Genomic DNA, 24337 nt, shown 5'->3' on the forward strand with positions numbered 1-24337 from the left:
GGCGCCCCATTTCCTGCATCCTTCTTTGGGTGCGTGCTGACGCTGGAGAGAGGTCAGCTGAGAAGGCAGGGGCTACCACCTAGCATAGGCTTCCACCTCCTCTTGGGCTTCACAAATGCCCCAAAGGAGGAAGGATGAGAGCCCCAAATCTGCCCTCCTTTACAGGATCAAATGAGGCAGAGGGGTGCGCTGGGGCAAATCCTTTAAAAAGGCAGGGCCTTTGGAGCCCTTCCCCAACAACATCAGTGACGGGGGCTCCTGTAACAGCTACAGCCACCTTGGGAAGGAAGCCGTGAGGCATTCGCTCCGCATTTCCCGGAAGTACGAAGTGAGGCTCACATCTCCTGGGTGTCGGGGCAGGGACAGGTCAACTGATTGCTCAGAGGACGGATGACTGTTGTGAGGCCCAAAGCATTTCTGAGCCAAACCTGCCATTATCGTTTTGGGTGAAATATGGGCACGGCCTATCCAAGGACTCCTTACTCGTTTTCGGCAGCCCATGAGGACGAGGCTCAATCTATCTGCTCCAGACAAGGCATGGGGGGGCAGACAAAGACAGAAGCAGAAAGCTTCAGCCCATTGAGTTCTCAGGGCCAGCCACAAGGCCATGCTGTCTCAAGCCTGGGCGTCTGCTTCTTCCCTCACGCCACTGTGTGGGGTCACAGCGCCGGCGAGCTGGCGGGCCCTGCGGGCCAAGGCCCTGCCTCTCTGCTCCGTGGCCCAATCAGCTGCCTCCTAAGTCAGGGGACCAGAAGCAGGGCTGGGTAACGATGACTGTCCGTGCCCACCGGCCCTGGGCACCAGGACTCAGGATGGCGGGCCAGGAGCGCCGCCTTCTTAGGCGATGCACGGCCCAGTGCTTTTGTCGGTCCCAACACTTAGCGTGATCACTGACCCAGGAGGCTTTCCTTGACTTTAGGCTTATGCTGCCAAGCCACCCCATGAGCCACCCCAATATTCATGCACAAGCTAAGGTGGGAAGATACGCACCAAACTGGCGCTTCTCATCAGACCACTGTTTATTGCACGAGAAACCTACAAAAAAGGGGGCTTTTAAGTCTGGGAAACAAGTCAGCGGGAGCGAGCTCAGAAGACTCCACGCTGAGACTGTACTAACCCCGTGCGTTTTGGAAGTTGCCGGGGGCTCTCCGTACAAGGAAGAAGCCTGTTGAAACCAACACAGAAGCGTTAGCCGTGGGGATGCGAGAACAACCCCAGTGCACAGGGCACGAGCAATCTCGGGCAGTGACGCCAAGGCCTAAAGCAGAGTTATTAGGGAGACGGTGCCGGACCGAGAAGGACAGAGAAGCAATGCATTTGGGGAGTATTCGAAGGATGGTCAGGCTTTGTTGTCCCTGCACAGCGGTGCCGGAGGAGGAAACCCCAGCACCTTAGCCGAGCCCAGAGGCGGCCCTCCGGCAGGCACGTGCTCGCTTACTGCAGGACAAGTCAACGTCCACCCAGAAGGCACAAAGCGAGAAAACCCCCCGAAGGAGAAACCCTTCAATCAAGCAGAAGTGAAATGCTAACAGACCCGAGTGGAGTAGGCAGAAGGGGGCTTGCTGGGTCTGAGGCTGCTGTAGTTCCTCTGGTCGTAGTAGAGGCCTTTCTGCAAAAGCAAAATGCAAGAAAGAGCAGGATCAGGAGGCCCACCGCGCTCTCACAATAGGCACGGCACCACGTAAACGAGAGCACGTGTTCGTGAGGCGCCCGAGGCCGTCCGTGGCCTCAAGAAGCTCTCGGAAGGACAGGGAGACAGCAGAGAGGCAAGTGCATGGAGAGAGGAGTCCCAGCGGCTCTGGCCCAGGCAGGACCACCCCCTACAACACGCCGTTCCCAGGGGATGCTTTCCCATTAGGGAAGACCTCCGGGATCGCAGGCTCTCCACAGCTGGGCGGCCGATAACTGCAGTGACTGCAAGTCCCTTCCTACAGGAAGGGAGCTGCCACGAGCGTCTCTACCTGGGAATCCAGAGGACAGAGCGGAGGCCAAAGTCAGGCCTAACACCCAGGAAAGCGCTGAGGGACTGAGGATGGCCCAGTCGGGCAGGCCTGGGACCTGCAGGAAAAGGCCGCCATAGATTCCAGCCTCGTTTTGTTCTCAAGGGCCGACTGTCAGCAGCCCGCCTTGCTGGGTCAGCTGGGACGCAAGCATCCCCCTGGGGCGGGCTGGGGAGACGGGGGACCCGCAGCCCCACTAACCAGGGCATCTCGGTGGCTGCTGGAAGGCCTCCTCTTCGTTCCATTAGAGTCCCCGTAGGCTCGGCTCTGCAAGCAAACATGGCCGTGAAACCGTCGTCGGGCTTTTGGACCCACGAAAACCCACTGGACTAGGCTGAGGGCAAGCCGAGCTGAGGGAGTGTGATGGGCTCTGTGCGGCCAAGCCAGGGGTCCCCCCGCCGCCCCCCAAACACAGAGGGGCCCCCGAGCATCCGCACTGCCTCGGGGGCCTGCCAGGACACTACGGGGCACCTCGACCCACGCGGCCCCCCAGCAAAGGAGCAGGCAGGCGCCCGCATAACATCCAAGGAGGACCTGCCAGGCCCGCGGCATGTGGCTTGGGCTTCGTCTCTCTACAGTGAGGCCGGAAGGGAGAGCAGCTCTGGCAAGCGCCCCCCCCATGGCCAGCTGCTTCAGAGGCGTGCCCCCCCATGGCCAGCTGCTTCAGAGGCGTGCCCATCCCGGGTGAGTAGAGCCAAGCGCTGAGGGAAGCCCCCCAGCACAGGCCATGCACGCGGGGCCACCTACTGAGGACGAGCGCTGCGTAGGCCGAGCCTTCAGAGGGTCAGGCTGGGTGTGCGGCGATGTCGAATTGGGTCACATCGGAAAGGAAAGGGAGGGAAGGAAGGAAGCAACACCTTCGTTAGGACCAGAAAGGGACGGGCTCAGCTCCTAATTTAAGAGCGAGCAGCGCTCATGAGGGATTCCCAGCCCGCTCCCGCACGAGGCATCCGGACCGACCATGTCAATGGGCGATGCAGCGAGGGAGGCTCCGGCCAAGGGCACGCCCAGGAGAGCGTGGTGACCGGCATTCCTGAAAGCAGTGACCCCGTGACGGAGCGGAGGAGGGGACGTCTCCTGGCTCTGCCAAGACAGTGTCCTTCTCAGGCTCTAGGCCGGCCCGCACCTGGGGGCCTCCTGCCAGGGTCGAGCTCAGCCATCTCACACCCTCCAGGGCGAGCCTGCTGGCCATGAAAGGGCCCCTGACTCCCCCCACCTGTCAGGGCAGGGCGTGGCTGCCTCCACCACCTCTCTGTACACGCCCCTCCTCCGCCCTCGGCCTCTTCCCCCGTCTCTCGGCCTCCAGGCCCTCCTCCACGCAGCTGGCCAGACGGCTTTCCGGAAGGCCACGTCTAAGCGTTGCTCCGCGGCCCTCCGGACCAGAGAGCGGATCACCCCGTTGGGCGCAGAAAGGCCTCCACAAGGCTCCGTGAGCCCGCTGCGGGTGCCTTCCCTGGGAGGCCTGGCTGCCCATGTCCCCTGTACGGAGCTCCAGGAAGGCAGCAGTGCTGCTCTTACCTGTGGTCTCCCATCGGAGCCTCACTGAGCCCCCCCGCAGCGCGCTCCAAGCCTGGGAGGAGGCGCCCGCCCTGAGGTCGCGGCCCCCGAGGGTTAACCGAGCCGGCCCTCTCGCTGCGTGCCAGAAGGGCGACCAGGCTCTCCACTCTGCCCTGGGTCTGGGGCGCTTCACGCCAATGCGAAAGCATGACTAATGCGTCCAGAATGCTTCTTCCCAGGCTGCTCAGGACGGTTCTCTCCCCTGCCTTCTCCTGCCACCTTCTGTAGCCTCTCGGCCACGTGGACGCGAACTCAGCCAAGGGCACGGCGCTGGAATCCCGTGAACTGCACAGAGGCTTTTGGGAGCATCAAAGCCCCCAGGAAAAGCAGGGGGTCTCCGAGCGCTTGTTTGCTGGAGGCGCCCCTCCCTCAGGCACGAGGCCTTCCTTCTTCAGTGCTGCTGGAGCTGTATGTGGACCGCTTCCGGTCTAGGGTTTCCAGAGCGGTCTCTATCGGGATCACTGATCCCGAGCTGGGCTCCACGGTCCTGCGTCCCTGCGAGTCTTGGTGTCGTTTAAGGAACAAACAGCCGCCGCTTACTTCCCCGCATTCTTCTCTGCCAGGGGCCCGTCCACTCGAAGGGCCTAGAACGGTGTGACCAGCATGCCCACAGCTCTTACAGCCAAGGCCCCAAAGAGGTCTCATGTCTTCCCCATCACACCAGGCAGTACCTGTTTGCCCCCAGCTTCCATGACTTTTATAAAAGGTTTAAAAGTGCTGCTTTTACCAACAATGCAGACTAACACATAGTCAAATAGTGTTGGGGCCACGTAGCAGCTGAAAAATGCAAAGAACCAGCAAGCCGTACCGCTTGAAGCAACTTAGTCGTAAGAAGCGAACACCCTTGGCTTCCTATAGCACTTCCAGTTCACTTGCTGTTTGCAAAAACGGCTCCCCTCAAATTTACCTGACCAAAATCGGATACATTTCACGAGGCAAATGGAGACGGTTCAGAAAAAAATACAAAGAAATGGCTTTTCTGGCCCTGACTGGAACGCGCTTCCTGACTTGCAAACCGATGTATTGAAAGGAACTAAACAACAGCTTTTGGGGAAATCAAAGGGAACCTGCCATCTTCCAGGAGGAAAGATCTAAATCGCACGCTTTTTGAGAAGAAATCCAATGACAATGTGTACTCGAAAACATCATTTGACAAGAATCACAGAAACAGGACAACAACGAATTCACTAAAAAAGGAGAAATTAAGTCCCAAACATGCAGTTCCAATCAGGGTAGCATTATAAGTGAAACAAACACATTTGCAATTACTTTGAGTTTCCCCAAATCATACATAAGTCTCCAAAAGAATCAGACCACAGGAAAGAAATGCTTATAAAAGAAGAAAATATTTGATTAAAAATAATTTTACTTGATTGCTTATAGTTTTAAAAAATCATTATTTGAATAAGATTTTGATTGTTTCTCCAAGACAGAAAAAAATGGACACTCTAAGCCACCCGATTCTTCATGCACTGATTCTTCTGAAAGCTAACACAAACAAGCTTTGGCTCTCACAATATAGATGGTACAAATACGAACCCTGTGGCTGCCAATATTTCGAGGGGACAACACGTCCTCGACTCCCTGATAATAAAAAGAAAACGAAACAAAGGTTTGTGGTGAGGATTTAAAGAGGGGAGTCCAAAGAAAAGGGATAATATAGGCAGATGGTATTACAAACCAGGTGGGGGCGGTGGTGACTGGACCGGTGAGAGTACCTGGCCCTTTCTGCATCTTCCTGAGAAAGGAGAGAATGAATGGAAAGTTAGTGATTGAGAAAGAAGAAGGGGGCAGCAAGTGGGTGCAGCAAAGCTAAGCTTGACCACAGCAAAACAGCCAGCCCTTTCAACATTCCCCACAATGGAGAGGTTTGGATATCTGAGCTTTAGGATCAAGTCGTGGATGGTGTCATCCAGCAATGGAAGGCTCTGGGGTTAAGGTGAACATTTCGGGCAAAACAGCGCATCATGAGGAGCCAAGCAGCATTTCTGTGACAGCATCAGTTACATAGCACCAGGGACTTCAACAAGACCAGAAACTATTAATTTAAAAAGGCAGCCGGGATGGTGAATTTAACCAGCACGGGAGGAGTGCAGACTCAGAAATGACCAGCTTGCCCAGGAGAAAGAACAAGTTGTCAGAGATGAGAAAAAGCATGGTTTTCCCACAAGTATATTTTTAAGAGAGAGAGCAGATACCATTAAAATAGCTAGAAGGCTTGGTACCACTATTATATGAATATGTAAGACATTTCTTTGGATGGAGCCCCCCCATCCACCACAATCTCCCTGGTCAAAGAGCCTGTCATGTATATGGTGCCTCTGAGAGGCTCAAGGGCTGTCCCCTTCCCCTTTTTGTATGGATAAGTGGTCTCCCAAGGAGCATGCAAAATCCTGGATGGCCAATAACACCTGAGCCTGTTAAAAGCTGAAGTGGTGGCCACAAATCAACTTTTAATTCCACTCTGTTTTTCTTTTTGTTTTCTGGTTGAGAGAAGGAGGCTGGGACTAACAGAAGAGAATTCACAATTTGGAAGCTCCCTCCACTAGGGCAAACCAGCAGCGTGCCTGTAACTCAGAATCTTGGAGAGCTGCCTGGGTCACTGTGAGCTCAAGAGGACTACAAACCTTCTACATATAAAAGGCAGAATTAAAACTCAAGGTCTTCCTGACTCCAAGACTAGTCGTCTGAGGAAAACCATCACACAGCTCTCATTCTGCACTTAATAAATTTAAATCAAATACTTGAATCATAAAAGATTATTAGGATTCAAAGGAACTGATGAACATTAGATATTTTTTAACGTTCGTATTTTATTTCTCATGCACAGAAACTAGAATGCCAGGTTAATGAAGCAAATGTTTGAACACTCATAACTTGAAAATTTCTGGTTAGCCCACACAGGAACGTTCCAAAACACTCATTCATGGTTAGTTACGTGTATGTGTGACACTCAATTATTTCTCTCACTTTTCTAGAATGAAAATAAGAGAAAGTGAAAAACAAAACAAAACAGGCTAGTGGAAGTCCATTATTCTCAGTATTCCAAGAAGCATCCTTCCTTGCTCCTCTTCTAGCAATTTCTGAACATTCAATGTTTGTACCCAGAGAGAAAACCATGAGGGCCTGAAATCTGGTGGCGTGTTCTCTAAAAAAAGAAAGCAAGTCCTATACTTTTTGTTGTAAAGGAGGTTTTAGCTTATAAATAATTCTGTAGAATGACATTCTAATCCTGATCAATCTCCTGACTGTACTTTCCAATTGCTCAAAAAGACCCAACTTGACTCCTAGGGAAGCTTATGTCCTTAGAGCAGGAGGCAGTCAGGAAGCCTGCCAATTACATACTGCAATCGAGAGAGCTGGAAGTGGTATTTCTCAGCTGCCACTGGGAAGCCTTCCTGGGGTTCATGGCTTCCTCTTGTGGCAGACGGTTTGGGGGCTTGGGCAAGGGCCTTGAAACAAAGTCGGAGCTAAGAAAGCTGAAATGACAAGATTAGCAAAATCCTCCAATACATTTTTAGAAGAAAGAATGGTTTGGATCATCCTTCAAACACTGTCCCGACAACCTAGTAATTCAAGACCAAAAATACATTGAGACCAAGATCTAAAAAAGCAACTCTCTCTCTGTCTCTCTCTCTCTGTCTCTCTCTGTCTTTCTGTCGGTCTGTCTGTCTCTGTCTGTCTGTCTCTCTCTCTCTCACACACACACACACACACACACACACACACACACACACACACACACACACACACGGACACACACAAGGAGCTACAGTATAAACATGTTCCGTGGCTCGAGTCCTTCTTGCATAGGACTGTTCCCAGCATCAATGGGAGGTCCTAGAGGGACCTTCTGGTGTGTCCCCTCCACACGTCCTAAACATTCGTGCCCAGTGCACACTGCAAACAATTAGTACATGAGGTACTTCACTCCATTATGTCAGTAAGTGCCCACTGCATGCATGCCTTTCTGGGCCTACCATCCACTTGTGAATTTGTCCCCATTTCCGATCATAGGAACGATGAGAGTGCTAAGAAGGCAAAAATGTGATTTCAAACAAATGTGGAAGTGAGTGATCAACCTCCACTAGTGTTTCATTCATTCTGAATCCCAAACCCAGTGTTAATTAGTCAGGCCAGGCACGGACGACGTCCCACTGGTCTGAAAGGAACGAAGAGGAGCGACGGCAGCGTCTGCCCACTGACTCACACGCGCTATCATTTCAGTGCACAGAGGAGAGAGCTAGACGATTCGGGGCAGTAAATGAGCCGTAAACCCCATTTCTGCAGAGGTACAGTCGAGAGACCAACCACCAACATCAAAAGGAATCTCTTGCTTTTATACCCCCTGCTGCAGAACACTTTGGAACCTGGCATCAAACATTCTGAATGGGGGGACTTCAGAGCCTCAGTCAAATGAAGGAGGAGGAAAATGCTGCCGAGTTCCAGCACAGTTCGATTTTTGATATTCCCCATTTCCATGAGCCCCAAGATGACTATTCCAACTTCCTACCATGAATGACTTCCCCAAATGTCCCGTCACATACTATATCCACCTGCAGTGATACCTGCCAGCCGTTATCTAGAGTGGTTCATTTGGCCTTGCTCACGGGGCATGTGATGGCTCCTTTTACTGGGGATTTCTCTTCTTGTCCCCCCCCCCCCATTCCTCTTACCTCCTTTTGTTGCCGCTCCAGCTCCCTCATCCGGATATCTCGTGCTTCGGCTCGGGCAGCCCGTTTGGCTGCCAGCCTGGCCTCAGCCTGCAAGCAGATTCAGAGAGGGCTATCAGTCACCGAAATGGGGGGAAATGAAGTAGGGCAACATGTCCAGTCAGTACTTGGGGTGGGCAAAGCAGGGAGCAGCAGAGATGGCTAACTTAAGGTCAGCCCCTTAGGTTGTCTGTCTTCCTTTGCATCCCCAAACCAGCTGATTCAAATTGTTTGTCTCAGGTACAATGAGGAGTTTTCTAGCCCTTTTGAAGTTACTATTTAATTCCAATAAAAATAACAAGGTAAAAGGGATCACTGAAAGCTAGATCTCCCCTCAGCCACTTTCAGGAGCATCAACTAACAAGCTCTGGAAGGATGCCATCTTTTACTCTAACACTCAAGAAAGAGACTCGATCTAGTCTACTTATTCACTCCAACAAATCTCAAGCACTGAACTTTCTCAGGCGAATTTTTAATAGGCTCCAAGTAAGGAAGTATAGCACAACCAGTCAGATGAGTCACTGTCAATGGACTGTAGCCCCTTCTAGCCTCAGTTCCCTACCTTACCCCCTTTTTTAGATTGCTGTATTGTTTCTCACTGCACGCTTAAGTCCAATGAACCCATATATACACTCATACAAAGCCTCCAAGAAACCTGGGATCTCACCACCTTGGGCGTGCTCTCCAATGACAGCAATCACAAGCCCTCCCTGCCTGCCCCTTCCAGAGCTCTCATAAATCTGCTATCTATTTCTCCTCCAATACCCCGAAACCTGGAAGGCTTCAAAATTGGGAACCTGAGAATTCCAGGGCACACGAACAGCAAGAAAGAGATCAGGCATTCTGTCCAATTCTCATGACTGGCCACACCTCTCCAAAACAGGAGCGGATAAAGCAACTTCAGTAGTCTCCTTGACACCAAAATCCCCAAAAGGTAAAAATTCAATGAACTCAGAGCAGAGACGGCTAATCCCTAATGCCCAACATAATCACGAGCACTCCCTCTGGCGCTGTCTGCCTCGCTCCTAGCATACGAGTGCAGCGGACCCACACACTTGCATGGTAGTCCAACACTAGAGTTTGATGCTCCCCACCACTGTCAGGGCCATGGAAATTCAAATAGCTAAGAACGTCAGTGGAACTAAGGGAACTAGAGTAGGGCCAAAGGAGTTAGGAAAAAGGCACTGAGTAAAAGAGCCCAACATTTTGCTTCTATCTGATGTCCCTTGGGACAGAGATTTAAAAGGCTGAAGAACTGTGAATTATAAAGGAGAGGGTAGAGAAAGCTCTGAGATCCAGCCCATAGGTAAAATTGTCCTCAAATGGGACGGTGTCAGAAAGTGAACAATAGGAATCACTAAAGAAAAAAAGACTAAAATCATCAAAAATCTCAAGGAGAAAACTAAAGATCATGAATATAAATCTAAAGGGACAATAGTAATAACAAGTCAAAAAGTATTTTAAATGCAATTTTATTTTATTTTCAATTCCACATTCTCTTTCTTCCAATGAAAAGCCAAGAAAAATAAACTCATTACAAATATTTATAATCACACAAAATAAATTCCCAAATTAGTCATATTACAAACCCCTGCACCCCAAAAAGAAAAAAAATAGGTTTCTGACTGCATAATAGGTCCATCAGACCTCTATCTGGTGATGGATTGCATGTCCTAACATGAGTCCTTTGGAATTATGGTTGATTTTGGTCAGGGTTACTAAGTTTTTTGCAGATGGTGGTCTTTACAATACTGATGCTAAATTGTTCTGCTCCCTTCACTTTTTATCACTTCATATAAGTCTTCCCAAATTATTCTGAAATAATTGTATTCATCATTTCTTACAGTTTATTGTTTCCCTTCTAACCTTGGTTACATGAGTTTTGTTTGTACACAAACTTTTAAATTTAATTACAGTAAAAAATATTCACTTACATTTTAGAACACTATCTCTTGTTTGGTTTTAAATTCTTCCATTCTCCATAGATCCAACAGGTAAACTAGTCTATGTTCCCCTAATTTACTTATACTATTATAGTATTACTCTTCATGTCTAAATCATATACCCATTTTGACCTTATCTTGGTGTGAGATATTGGTCTATACCAGTGATGGCAAACCTATGGCACGGGAGTCAAAAATGGAATGCAGAGTACTCTCTGTGGGTTGGTCACCCTCCCTCTCCACCTCCAACTCCCCAGAGTTCATTACTAGAAAGGCAGAGGGATTCGGGTGGAACTGCTCCCCTCCCCCTCTCCACCATGCCCGAAGATGTTTTTTTTCAATGTTCCTCTACCCATCAGCCCAATGGAAGCACACAGGGGAAGGTGCACAGCTCACCGGCGACAGAGCTGGAGGGGAGTGGGGTGCTTGGATAGCTCCCCTCCCCCTCTCTACACTTGCTGAGGGCATTCCTCACTTCACGCAACCCTCCTGTTGGGTGAACCCTCAGCAGCCCAATGGGAGAGCTTTCTCCTTCCCTTGTGTAGGGTTAGGGGGAGGGGCATACTCAGCATGTGGTGGGGAGAAGGGGCACAGCACATGGTCTCTGGGTGAGGGTGGCACAGCACTTGGTCTGGGGGATGGGGTGGGGGTGGGATCCAGCACTCCATTTCTAAAAGGTTCGCCATCACTGGTCTATAACTAGTTTCTGCCATACTGTTTTCCAAGTAGTTTTTGTCAAATATTGAGTTCTTATCCCCAAAGCTGGAATCTTTGGGTTTATCAAACATTAAATTGCTATAGCCATTTATTCCATTCTATTTCTTAGCCAGTACAAGACTATTCTGATGATTTCTGCTTTGTAGTACAGTTTGGGATCCGGTACTTCTAGGCTACCTTCCTTCATATTTTTTTTCATCAATTCTCTTAATATTCTTGACCTTTTGTTCTTCCAGATGAATTATTATTTTTTCCATTTCTATAAAATAATTTTGGGGCAGTTTAATTGGCACGGCACTGAATAAATAAATAAATTCATTTAGGTAGAAAGTCAGTTTTATTATTTTAACATGGCCTACCCACAATCTCTTTTAAAGTTAAATGAGAAGAGCAGTGTCTTCAGTAGGAGAAATAAAAATTGTGAACTTCCAGTTGAATAGCCAGAGCTTCGAGAGCTCATTTTGAGTTCTGTGATTATTTTTAATTCCAGAGTCATGCCCACAGCTATCTATGTATCAGGATGTGGCATTGTGGGGAAAGCAGCTCACTGGGATAGCCTGCCAGCAGAGCTCACTTACACAATCGACATGGAAGATCTATGAACAGGACCAGAAATGAAAAGAAAGCAGACTGCATCGCATCCCATCACATCGGGGGACCTGCCCAGGGTTCTCAATGGTCTCAACTCCGAGGATGGGCAGCTGGGACCCACACATGCTAAAGAGCTCAACGCTCCTCTGGAGCGATCGGCTGGGCAAACATAAGTGCAAGAGTCAAAGAAGGGAGGAAACTCAAATTAAGGCCATTAGTCAGAGAAGGGTTTGTGTTGACTGAAAGGTGAACCAAGCAGTAATGAATAGCATTGTGCAGGGGACCACAAGAGATACTGTTCCAGAAAATGGTTGGTGTTATCTTTTCCCCATTCAGCTTATAATTCATGAGGACTTCGACTTTTCTGTTGTGTTTCCTAGACATCAGTGTCTGGAGGACTAGAAATTTATTGTAATTTATGATAAAGATCATCTAGATGCAGAGTGAAAGGAGCAGAATCAGGAGAACATTGTACAGACACTGATACATTGTAGCACCATCGAATGTAACTGACTTCTCTACTAGTAACAATGCAATGACCCAGGACAATTCTGAGGGACTTATGATGCTCTCCACATCCTGAGAATGAACTGTGGGAGCAGAAACGCAGATGGAAAACAACTGCTTGACGATGTGGTTCGGTGGGGATAGGACTGGGGTTTTGGTGTGAAAAGATCACTCTATCGCAAATAGGAATAACATGGAAATAGATTTTGAGCAATGATACATGGATAACTTGGAGGAACTGCTTGTCAACTCAGGGAGGGGAGGAAAAGAACATGAATTATGTAACCATGGAAAAATATTCTAAATTAATCAATAAAAATTTTAAAAATTAAAAAAAATTAAGATTATCTAGTACAATCTCTTCCATTTTGAAGATGGGAAACCCTAGGAGATCCAGATGAGAAGGCAAAGCATTCCTGGCACAGAGGGCAGCCAGCAAAAATGCCATAAGAGTCAGGAGATGGAGGGTTTGGCAAAGAAGCTGCTGTCACTGGAGAGCAAACTACATAGGGGTACTGTGAGAGAAGACTAGGAAGGTAGGAGGGGGATAGATCATGAAGAAGTTTCAGTGCCAAAACTAGATCATCTTGTGTTTGATCTTGGAGGTGACACGGAACGAAGAGTTTAATGAGTATGGCAGTGACAAAGTCAGGCCTGGGCTTTAGGAAAATGACTTTAGTGACTGAAAGGAGGCCAGAGGGGAGGCAGGTAGACAACCTCACCCCCCACGCAGCTACTGCAATAGTTCAGGTGTGAGGGGATGGGGGCCTGAATCAGGGGGTGGAAGCCATAGAGGAGGGATAATGGTAGAAGCCAAAGTTCAGCTCAAACATACCCAACATGACCCAGGGAGAGTGTCTGAATCCCAAGGGCCCAAATCTTTGGAGTCCCAACCCACAGTTCTTTCCATTGAACCCATGCAATTTCTTAGCTCCTCTCATTTTTTACCTCCCCCCTATAACATTCTGCACCCACACATCCCTCTGAATCGCATTTCCTCGGTTCTGGACCTTCCAGTCTGTCAATCCAGATCTTCCAAGGGCCAGTCACTCCTCCCAAGACAGTCTTATTCACAAAGCTAATGATCAAACACTTGATAAGTGAATCGAAACCAATCTGCCTGTCCAACTGCAAACAGGTAATAGGACTTCAAACAATTCCTGACTGTTTGAATCAAAATAAATGATAGACTCTTGGTGCAATTTAAAACTCTCTGAAGAAAAAAAAATACATGGAAAAGAAGATTGCTCCAAAATGAGACAATGAGGTCCCCTGTTGCCGAATACAAACCAAGTGATCTGGTCGGGCCTCAAAACCTGTCTTTTGCACTGTTACACGAACAAGTTCTTCACAGAACTGGCTCTTTGCCAGGAGGGCCTACGCAGCGTGCCCTGTTTGTGTCCCCAGCACCCCGCGTTTGCCGTACCTGCTTTCTGGTCACCTGAGCGTGAACCTTCTTTTCTTACATTCAGCATCCCATAGCAGAGCTCTGAATCCTTCTGCCAATCTGACAAGAGTGTGAATTGAGCCCAGGCCTGGTTTTCATCTACCTTAGTTCATGTTCTGTACGTTGGTCAGTACACCATGGATCTGGGGTCCCTGCCAAAGGTTATCCCTACGCATAGGGTGGTTAACATGTGAAATTATTCATCAGTTTCCTTATTTTGATAACTGTTCAGGCATCCCTTCCACATCACAACTTTCCCCATCAGGGTTTCAATATATTGTGGCTCAGCATGAGAAATTAAATGGGAATTTGAGGCAGTTTTGCAGACACTGCAAACAACACTCAAAGGCCAGCAGACAACACAGAAAAAGTTTAGAAACTCATTTTTACTTAATATTGACCTACATAGAGCCCAAGACCAAGTACTTAACCCTGTAAACATCCCATTAAAGAAGGAAAAAAATTCAGACTTCTTTGTACAAAAGGAAGACCAAAGAATTTGATGCGGATTTTCCAGATCGAGGGAGGGTACCGTACGCCTAACTTCTGCGATGTGGAAGGGATACCTGTATTTCTATGTAATCGGTTTCTTCTGTAATCCTATTTATCTTATTTATGCATTTAAAAACATAATTCTAAGAGGATCACAGACTTCACCCAACTGCTCAAGGGGTCACCAAAAAAAAAGGCTAAAAATCTCTTTAAATGAGCCCAATAAATAGGCATTTAGGTGGTCTAATGGATAGAATGCCAGGTCTAGAATCAGGGACACTCATCTTGAATTCAAATCATCCTCACATCCTTACAAGCTCTGGGACCTTGGGCAAGTCACTTCATTCTACTTGCTTTTTCATCTGGCAAATAAGCTGCAGAAGGAAATGGCAAACCACTCCTGTGTCTCTGCTCAGAAGAACCCTAAATGGGGTCACAGAGTCAGACATGACTGAAATGACGCGACAACATCACAAATAAATGGAACAGACCCTCCGTAGGCTTGCGCGGAAGGCCCCAGCACCACCATACCTCTTCACACGACTCTCCTTCACACCTGCCACATTGGGGGCCGGCTGGGCTCCTACCCATCTGCTGACCTTGCCTTGCAAGTACCCCTCCCTAGCGCCCGGGCAAGTATTCCTCAGCTCTGTGATGGACCCCCAAATTTCAGGAAACTTGTACTGGCTGCATCAAGTACTAGAACTTGGCAGAGCCTCCTGGAAGATCTTGTTCCTTCACCACTCCTGAGCCTGGCCTGGTCCACACACGGAAAGCCCAGCTTACAGGCCCAGAATTACACAGAGGTGCCCCCCAAGTCTTTAATGCCCCCGTTCAGCCAGTGCTCCTGAATGGCTGTGAGCTGGGGAACACAACGGGCTCTGGAAAGCTGAAATCTGATGGACGAGGGCGATGGCGAGACACAGGAGGGATGCCAAGGAGCCCGCGCACCGGTGGCGCGGAGAGAGGATGAGCAGCCAAGCGACCAGCGCTTGGGAGGAGCCCACTCCTTTCCTGGCAGCGCGCTGAGTGGCAGGGCTACGGACTTGAAGCACAAGACAGGAGCTGATGATCCGCCTCTAAGGCCCCTGCAGTTCTAAACCTGTGCTTTCTAGGGCATCAGATGAATGAAAAAAGAAGCGAGGCAGCCCTCATGAGGAGGGAAAAGGACAGGAGGGATGGCTTGAGAGCTGCACTGAGGAGAGCCCCCGGGACGAACGGAGGACAAGAGCTGCCTAGGGCGGGTACTCACCAGGAGATCTGTCTGTGCCCTGCAAGGAGTTGCCAATTCGATGACATCACCGAGCTCAGTATTTTAATAACATTTCATCTGACTGGCATGACACTTAATTTGCCTAATTGGAAGGTTTTTAGAGGCAGAAGGGACTGTGCTGACAACTGAGGCAGGGTGGTAAAAGGATTTTCAAGTCACACAGAAACAGAACTAGTTAGGGCCACACCCAAACCCCTTCATCCTAATGTACCTGCTCAGCCTCCTCTTCCCCAGTTTCCTTCCAGGAACTCTATGCTCCAGCCAAACCAAGTCTCAATTTGTTGGTCCTCTCCTTCCCGGGCTTACTACCCCTACCTTAAGATCCACCATGAACCGTGAGTCCTCGCTGAGCTTTCCCCGGATCCTCCCTCCTCTAACACCTACAGGCCCCTGGATTTACCCCCTCCCTTTCCCACATTCGATCTTATCTGGAGAGGCGTGTCATTTCTCTTTCAGAGACCCTGACGGTACCCCAGATACCACCCCAGACGATCTATCGGTGGTGCTAAATTCAAACTCTGAACTGGCTCTATTCTGGGGAGTAACATCAAGGGAAATGACGAATGAGGGCAGCCAAAGCTGAGTCACCTCGGCCCTGCAAAGGGAGGGGGAGCACCGCTCAAAAACCGAGCAGACACGACATCGAGGCCACAATATTTACTGTGCTGTCATGGTTTCCAAATGGAAACACAAACACACACGCACATTCCACCCCCAAAAGGGGCATCCCTTCATTTTCTCTTAACTTGGATTAGTGAAAAAGATGGATGTGTCCCTTAACCTCACTACATGTCTAAAAATCACACTTAACCATGTGAGAACTTTTAAAAAAGTAGCCAAGACCCAGGAAAAAATGTCTTCTTGCCACCCAAGTCCTTCACCTTGTCGAAGGGCTCGAGATGGGAAACAGATGCAGTTTTAAGCAACATATAAAAAGATGTATCGCCTTTGTCCCTGCATCCGAAGGCCCAGCAGGCCTTGTTTTCAGGCGGACAACTGACCCCTGAAAGTGTTGTCTTTTCCTAGTATATCAGGTAAGCTCCTTGAGAGCAGGAACTACCCCACTTTCCCATGGTTATCTCCCAAGCCTCACTTTAGAGCTTTATACACAGTAAGAGTTTACAAAATTATTTTTTATTCTTTCAGTAGAATTAGTAGGTTGAACTTTTTAAAAATATATTTTTTAATTATTTTAAAAAATAAAATGATGGGGGCAGCTGGGTAGCTCAGTGGATTGAGAGCCAGGCCTAGGGATGGGAGGTCCTGGGTTCAAATCTGGCCTCAGACACTTCCCAGCAGTGTGACCCTGGGCAAGTCACTTGACCCCCATGGCCTAGCCCTTACCACTCTTATGCCTTGGAGCCAATACACAGTATTGACTCCAAGATGGAAGGTAAGGGTTTTTAATTAAAAAAAAAAAAAGAAAATGAGGTTTGGACTAGATGATTTCTATAGTTTCTTCCAACACTAAATTCTATAATCTATCTTCAAACAAGCTGTTTGTTTAAAGAAACTCCTTATAGAGGTCTAACAGTCTAACAATTTAAAGGAAGATGGAACTGGGAAAATGCAAAATTGCAGATATGCACTATTACAGAGTCTGCCCCAAAAGGGAAATACAAATATTTAGTCAGTCCTTTTTGGGTCCAATAAAGTTGATGTTTAATAACTGAATACATCAAGAACCTGTGATTTCATCTGGGGAACGCAGATGAATCCTAAGGAGCTGTCTAAGGCACGCACTGGGCTCCAGTGACTTCCCTAGAGTCATACAGGGATTAGGGATCACATGCAAGATTTCAATCAAGGCTTTTCAGTCTCCAAATCTACTGTTCTATGTACTAAATCGCCTCTCAGTTCAATTATCCCTGTAATGAATAAGCATTTATCCAGCACCTAATACAGGCCAAGTACCAAGCTAGATGTAGGAGATCCAAAGAAAAAGAGAACTTCCCTGCCCTCAAGGAGTTTACATTCTAGCCAGGAGAGCCAAGAGACATACAGAAATACCTTCCACGTAGATGCAAGATATTTTGGAGGGGAAAGTATTAGTAGCTGGGTTGGGACGACAGGTTCTGGAAGGGCTTCAACTAGAAGAGTCTTGAAGAAACCCAGGAATTCTAAGAGGAGGCAGGTGGGTGAGGACAAAGGACTATCCCAGCTCGGATGGAACATCACATTAGAGTAAATGAAGAAGGCCAATTTTGTGGGACTACAGTGTTTGTGAAGGGATTAATGCATTGTGAAGTGCTTCCAAGGCCAAGCAGAGTTTCTATTTTAATCAATAGGCAATAGGGAACTACTGGAGTTCATTTTAAAAGAAAGAGAACTCCTAGGATCTCTACTTAAAGAAATGTGTGGAGAATGGCCTGGAGTGGGGAGAGATGAGACCAGTTGGGAGGCTGGCATAATAGTCTAGGCCCATAGTGGTGAAAGCATGGCACAGGTGCCGAGGTGGTTGCTCAGTTCCCCCTCTCCACGGTGCCTGAGGACATTTTCCCCATGCCCCACTCCTCTGCCCAGCTGCCCAATGCGAGCACTTCCTCCCTCCACTGTCTGAGATAATGTGGGGGGCTCACAGGCAGCTTGAAGGTGCAGTTTGGGCACATGCCAACTCTGTTCTAAGCAGTGGAGCTTTAGGATCTGAACTACAGCGCTGAGGGTACAGAAGGAGAGGAGACAAATGTGAGAGTTTCTGGAGAGGAAGAAATGACAAGATTTGTCGGCCAAATATGGCACTCCATGTGAGAATCGGGCATCAGGAACGACAACAAGGTTGTGAACTTGCCTGGAAGAGTGTTGTAAAATTGAGATTTGAACTCTGGACTCCATTCCCCAGGAGTCCTTGCTAGCTCCCAGAATGCCCTCTAATCTCACTGAATTCTCACCTGGGAAGAGAACAAAATTTTATTTAAAGGGTCTTCCCCGTAGGCGGGGCTCTTGGACTTCCATTTTGGGGCAGACGTGGCTCTTTCCATAATGTAGGTGAGGTCTTGTCCAGGCCTCTCTGGCCTAGGCACGTTTTCCTTATCCTGTATTTTCTTTTAATCCTTAATCTTCAATAAACCTCTAAATTTCTACCTGCCTCAGATGCCTTGGTCTCCCCTAAATTTTAATCTTTGCAGTGGCAGAGTTCTTGACCGGAGCAGGGAAGTCTGAAGGGGGAAATCATGAGTTCTCCCTGTAGCCTGGTGGCTGAGAAGCCTATGGAATACCTGGTTGAAGCGATCCAAAAGGTAGTTGATGATAGAGGCCTGGAGCTCAAGAGAAGAGGGCTGGGCATAGAAATCTGGGAGTCAGCAATAAGAGATAATAATGAAAAACAGATGAGCTGCTGAGGCCAGAGCCTTGGGGCGCACTCCGTTGGGGGTGTGATATGGACTAAAAGCCAGCCAAGCAGCCAGACAGGTAGGAAAACCAAGGGAGAGCAGTCTCACCAGACAGAGGCGAGTGTACGGAGGAGATGGCCAGCAGCCCCAGACGCTGCACAGGAGTCATGAAGGATGAGGGTTGTGGAAAGGCCATTAGATAAGGGAGGAGGGATGATGGCATGAAGGTATGCTGGCCTCTCTTTGAGCACAGGGCTCAAAATAAACACCTTATTGATCCATGAACACAGTCAGAGGATCCAAGAGGTGCACAGAATGGTATCTGCTGATCTGCAGGGAATGCTAAAAGGCAGTCACCTCACTGTACCCTCCCACTCAGTCAGACTCTGGGGGAGGATGCCAGGGTACTCTTGAGGGAAGCAGAGACGATTTTATGAACTCCATACAACAGCCTGACAAGGTGGGCCAAATGAGGGCCTCAAAAGGAACTAAAAAGCGCCTAGGGGAGGTTTCTGATCAGGAAGGGAAAGAGCCCAAGACCAAACGACTCTTCCGAAGCTCTGGGCCCGTGTGCCAGGAAAGCGTCTTCGGGAAGGCAGTCAGAAGGTCCTGCATAGAGCAGGCACCAAACTCTGTCCGGAAACAGGAAGAGATAGATGGCTTCTTAGCAAAAACGACCGGCTCCAGACAGAGCTGTCGTTACGCGGTGCCTGTGCATTGCTCACACAAATAGTTGAGAGCAGAAGCCAAAGTGAATCCGTCAGAAGACAGGCCGGAGAGGGGCACTCGCAGGATTTACAACAGCGATGACCTAACCCAAGCCACCAGCTCCAGAACACGGGACATGCACAGAAAGAGCTACCACCGCCACCGATGGAGGAGGGGCAAAGGAGCATGATGTGCATGCGGTGGTTAGCAGGCAGACTCACACCTTACGGATCTTCGACAACTGGGGCTCGCCACCATCCCGTGAGGCAAGGGAAGGGAATGGCCGGCCAATCACAAGCGAAGAAGCTTGAGGTCAGCTCTGGGGAAATTCCAGAATGAAGCATTAAGTCGATGTCAGTAAACATCGAGGACTCTGAACACTGAGGAGGAGGCTGAGAAGTGCACGATGGTGAGAGTAAAGGACAGAAGTTCCAATTGGCTGGAACAAAGAACCCACAAGGAGCATCAGGCAAGAACCTGGACTCCAAGCCAGTCTCTTCACCTCTCCAGGCTCAATTTGGATCTGAATGTTCCTAAAGGGATCTCTAAGCACTAAATCTGTTATCCTATGATCCGGACAGGAAAAGTAGGTAGGAGTCAACTTATGGGGAGCCCTAATGTAAGGATGAGGAAATTATAATTTGAAGAAATAGGAGAAAACCACCAAAGGTTAGTGAATAAAGGAGTGACACAGAGAAAGGGAATTAAGAGACTGCAGTATCAAAGTTGGATCCCACAGCTCAGGAAGGCCAGAATGAACAACACTTGTATACATTTGTATATGCATCCATGTACAGGCGTCCATCCCTTCCACACGGCAACTTTCCCCATCGCAGTTTCGCTATATCATGAGCTGGCATAAGAAATGAAATGGAAATGGGGGTGGGGGGGTGTTACGGAAGTCACAGATGATATGCAAAGGCTAGCAGATAACTCAGAAAAAGTTTAGCATCTCAGAAATGCATAAACCAAATGTATAGTATTAAGTAATATCAACATAGTTTGTCTTTGAATACCATAATATACAAGTTCTTTTAAAAAGTTAAAATAAATAAAAAGCCAAAATTTGCAAAAGAATGCAAAAGCCAAAGCTCTTCCTGAACTGAGAATGGGAGATCACAAAGAGGGTGCAGCCCCAGAAGGTTACCCTTATCCCCAAGACAGGAAAAGAAGGGGTGAGTTTTCTCTGAAAAAGCAGCCCTCACACCACCCCCACCACCCCCTTCACTGTCCAGCCTGGGCCTCTAGAGCCACCTGAGGGCAAAAGAAATATGCCAGTTTGGGAGAGGAGGTAGCCCATGGGACTACAGGGGAAACAGTCAGAAGCATTAGGTCCAGACAGAAAGAACACACCAAGGTGTGGTTCCAAGGAATCAGGCACCCCAAAGAGGCCTGAAGTCACCCCGATGGGATGCTTACTAAGGTGACTTGCTCCTCTCAAGGATTATGCCACCACTCTTCTAAACCCCTGCATTTGGGCAGTCCCCAGGCAAACTCTGTTCTGCCCACGTTTCAACTTCCCCACAAATGACAATGCTTCCAGGCTGGCACTCTGACTGTTGTTTTTTTTTAAAGCCAAGTAAGTTCCCAATGGAGCAGAACCTTCCTTGTTTGAGTGCAGGCGTTCAACTTCCTCCTGTCTTAAAAGGAGCCTGGTTGTAAGAGTCTCAAGGCCTGAATTCTAAGGTTGATCTAAAACTTATTCCCTCTCCAATTCCTTCCCTAAACCAGTGACATGGAGAAGAGCTGAAGAAAACACATTCGGAGCTTGATGGGCTATTCAAAGGTCTCTCTGAGGCCGTTTCTTCTCATCTCATCCCCGTCCACCAACAAACGGAGGGAACACAGCAGCCCTGATAACAGGCAATCTTCCTCTTCCCCAATTTCTCCAGATTTCAAGCCTTGACTACTTTGGGGTGAATTTCCATTCAGCATTCAGAACCATGAGGATGGTCCTGCTCTCCAAGGCCCTTGCTACCAAGGAGGGAGTACTTGGCTCTTGTAAGCAAGATATGAGGAGTGAGGCTGTGTCTAAGCGGTCCTATTTCCTAAAAGGTAATCATGACAAGAACCTCCCAAGGTCCACTTTACTGAGGTTCGAGAAGGACCACTATGGTTATCATTGCCCGGTCAGCACAGAAGAGCAAACTGTCGTATACTATCATCGCAGTGGCAAACTGGGGCCCAAGGAGTTGTGTGAGTGAACTGAATGTCTGGGGGGACCCCCGAACAGATCCCAGAAGTCTCAGGCAATAAGAGTCGCAGAGTCCTTTGCCAGCGTGGCAAGCGAAATGCCTGACTGGCAGCAGTCCAGAGATGTGCCGCGGAGGGTGACGTGAAGCTCTGGCCAATCAGAAGATCTCAGGGGAAGCCTCAGATGGAGCTTACTTAAAAAGCCAGCATGTGAACGAAGCAGGCTCACTTTGCCATTCGGGGGCTTTGTGAAAGGAGCTCTCCCGGCTGTCCCGGCCATCCAGGAAGTACAGCTTGCCAGGGAGGCTAAGTTAGAAAAGCTGGAACCCACTTCTCGCTGTCTTCTCCTTGCGAATAAGTACTAATCAATGTTGTATAAAGTCTCCAAGGCTCACTTTTATTCAGGACGGAGTCCACCAATACTCACAGACAGGAAGACTAATTAGCCAGTCATTCCCAAGCCGTTCCTAGAGCCACGTCTATTCCTGCCCTCTGCCTCTCCTGGCAGTTTGGTTATTTCGATAACTTTTAGAATTACGGCCAAGTGGTAGACAAGAAAGAAAAAAGCTCTAACCGGTTACCTGCTGGTAGTTTTGTCAGCCAAAGGCCTAAAAGAAAAAAGGCTGATGTCCAGTAACATGAGGTCTGGGGATTCTTTGCGAAGGCATTATGCTGGGCACCACTATCCAGGGAGAAAAGAAACCAGCAACTCCCCAGCTTTCCTGACCCCCTTTTCTCCTTTTCTTCCCAAGGGAAGGTGGCCCAATAAGCATCTTATTCAGTGACTAAGTGGCACGTCTTGTGCTGGCCCTGAAAATACCAGACAAAAAGGAAACACTCTCTGCTTGCCTTCTCCTGGACAGACTGTCCACATGTACGCACCTTTTACTTGTGTGCTGGGTATGTCTAGAATACATACATAGGGCACACTTTTATGGAATTCTGAAGTCCCTACTCTGGAGTAGATACTTATGCACACAAAGATACAACACGAAAGGCTGCCCAAGTCTGGCTCTCTCCACTCTCCAAAGGGACCCTCCTAAAGCACTCCTGTGGCCACATTCCCTCCCCCTTCCCTCCCCTCCCCCTCAATAAGCTCCTGTGGGATGCAAGACAAACTTCCTTTCACAGGCTGACCCCACACTTCCTTTCTGGCCATTCTTTCCACATAGGTGCTTCCATCTCCCATCTCTGTGGCATCCTCCTGCCTGTTTTATATGCCTGGAAGGGACTTTCTCCTCACAGTCATCTCTTACAACTTGCTTTTTAATTAACCCTCACCTTCTGTCTTAGAATCCACGTGGTTCCAAGGCAGAAGCGTAACAAGGGCTAGGCAACAGGGCTAAAGTGACTCACACAGCTGGAAGTGTCTGAGGCCAGATTTCAACCCAGGATTTTTAACTCCAGGTCTGGCTCTTTATCCATTGAGCCACCTTGCTGCTCCACCCCTCACACAGTTCCTAGTTTCAGCCACAGCTCAACCTAAATGCCACCTCCTACATGAAGCTCTTCTTTTTTTTCTCTTTAAAGCCTTACCTTTTGTCTTAGAAAAGATGCAAGGACCAGTTCCAAGGCAGAAGAGGGGTGAGAGCTAGGCAATGAGAGTTAAGTGAATTGCCCAGGGGACACTGCTAGGAAGTGTCCTGAGGGCAGATTTGAACCCCGGACCTCTGGACTCCAAGTCTGCCTCTCTACCCACTGAGACAACCTAGCTGCCCTTTAAAGCCTTTCTTGATCCTACCAACTAACACTATATCCCCACCTCAACTACTTCTTATTCATTTCATATACAAGTACAGTCAATCCTCAACTTTTGCAGGGCAAAAAACAGCCTGAACATCAAAAATAGGACTATCAATACACTGAACTTACAGGAAATTGGGGATTAGAGTCCACTGACCACCAAGACCTTTGATATTTTGCTGTAGATTGCTGAAAATACACTTTCCCGGGTACAATTCTTTTTAACAAAACATTTAACCAAAAATTCTGAGGATGCCCTTTTCCTAATACAGAAACCATCAAATGACCCCATAAAATTCAATTGGTAACATGCAAAACATATACTGACGTGTTAGTCAGTAGTTCCCTAGAATTCTGTGACCTTTTAGGCTAGGAGCTCAATTTAAAACCCCCACTGATTTCACACAATATTCGCTCTCATAACACACAAAACCCAAAGGGCCATAAATATGGGGCAGCAAATAGAATCCTTACAACTAAAACATTTCTTAAGCCAACTCTGCCACTGTGTCCGACGGGAGCATCAGGGCACTGCATCGTCTGCCATACGGCTATAATCCCCTCTATCTCTGTCTCCCTCCGAAAACCAAGGAAGACGTTGACAGGACTTGGATAGGCCTGGATGGCACGGAGACTGGCAAGGCCTCCACATCACCTCCCACACTCTCCTTCACGGCTCGGGGATGGCACTGGAAACCGTGAAGGACGCACCAGCTTGAAATCACCTCAGTCATCGGCATCTGCTTCCTGCGCCACCTGAGATCTTTCAGGGTCTTGGAGTAGGAGAGCGTAACAGGAGCGAATGATGGGAAAGGCGGCCTCGATGCCTCCGGGCAGGTGGTCCTCAGGCTGCAGACGCCAGCCCAGAGTTTATTTTCTCGCTGGCCTGCGCTTTGGGAGCAAAATCACAACCCAAACCTTGAGTGTTAAAGGCCAAGCATGGAAATCTGCAGTGAATGCAGGGCCCTCTTCCCACGCTGTACAGAGGTGACCGAGCCCAGGGAAGCGCGTGGCAGCATGCTGGCCACTGCACAAACTGGCACGCAGCACGCCTCTCCTTTTTTCTCTGCTGGGCCTAGCCACAAAGCAGCATGATTGCCAAAGGAAAACGAGTCGCTAATAAAC

At 48.6% G+C, this 24337-nt stretch overlaps 1 protein-coding gene across 27 annotated transcripts in view; it reads right to left on the reverse strand.

Annotated features, from left to right (window-relative positions):
- Positions 1–24337, reverse strand: part of LRRFIP2 (LRR binding FLII interacting protein 2) — a 94709-nt gene that overhangs the window by 38224 nt on the left and 32148 nt on the right. For 10 of the 27 annotated variants that reach the window (XM_056804240.1, XM_056804241.1, XM_056804232.1 and 7 more), the window contains exons 3-11: positions 8234–8320; positions 7538–7588; positions 5239–5295; positions 5097–5141; positions 2748–2789; positions 2202–2267; positions 1535–1609; positions 1118–1165; positions 991–1035 (exon numbers count right to left, since the gene is read on the reverse strand). In XM_056804240.1, coding sequence (XP_056660218.1) covers positions 991–1035; positions 1118–1165; positions 1535–1609; positions 2202–2267; positions 2748–2789; positions 5097–5141; positions 5239–5295; positions 7538–7588; positions 8234–8320 — 516 coding nt within the window. The remainder of the gene's footprint in view (positions 1–990; positions 1036–1117; positions 1166–1534; positions 1610–2201; positions 2268–2747; positions 2790–5096; positions 5142–5238; positions 5296–7537; positions 7589–8233; positions 8321–24337) is intronic. The other 17 variants (XM_056804247.1, XM_056804251.1, XM_056804249.1 and 14 more) reach the window with 7 other exon arrangements.

The sequence above is a fragment of the Monodelphis domestica genome, chromosome 7 (assembly GCF_027887165.1).
Source record: "Monodelphis domestica isolate mMonDom1 chromosome 7, mMonDom1.pri, whole genome shotgun sequence".
Taxonomy (NCBI): Eukaryota; Metazoa; Chordata; class Mammalia; order Didelphimorphia; family Didelphidae; genus Monodelphis; species Monodelphis domestica.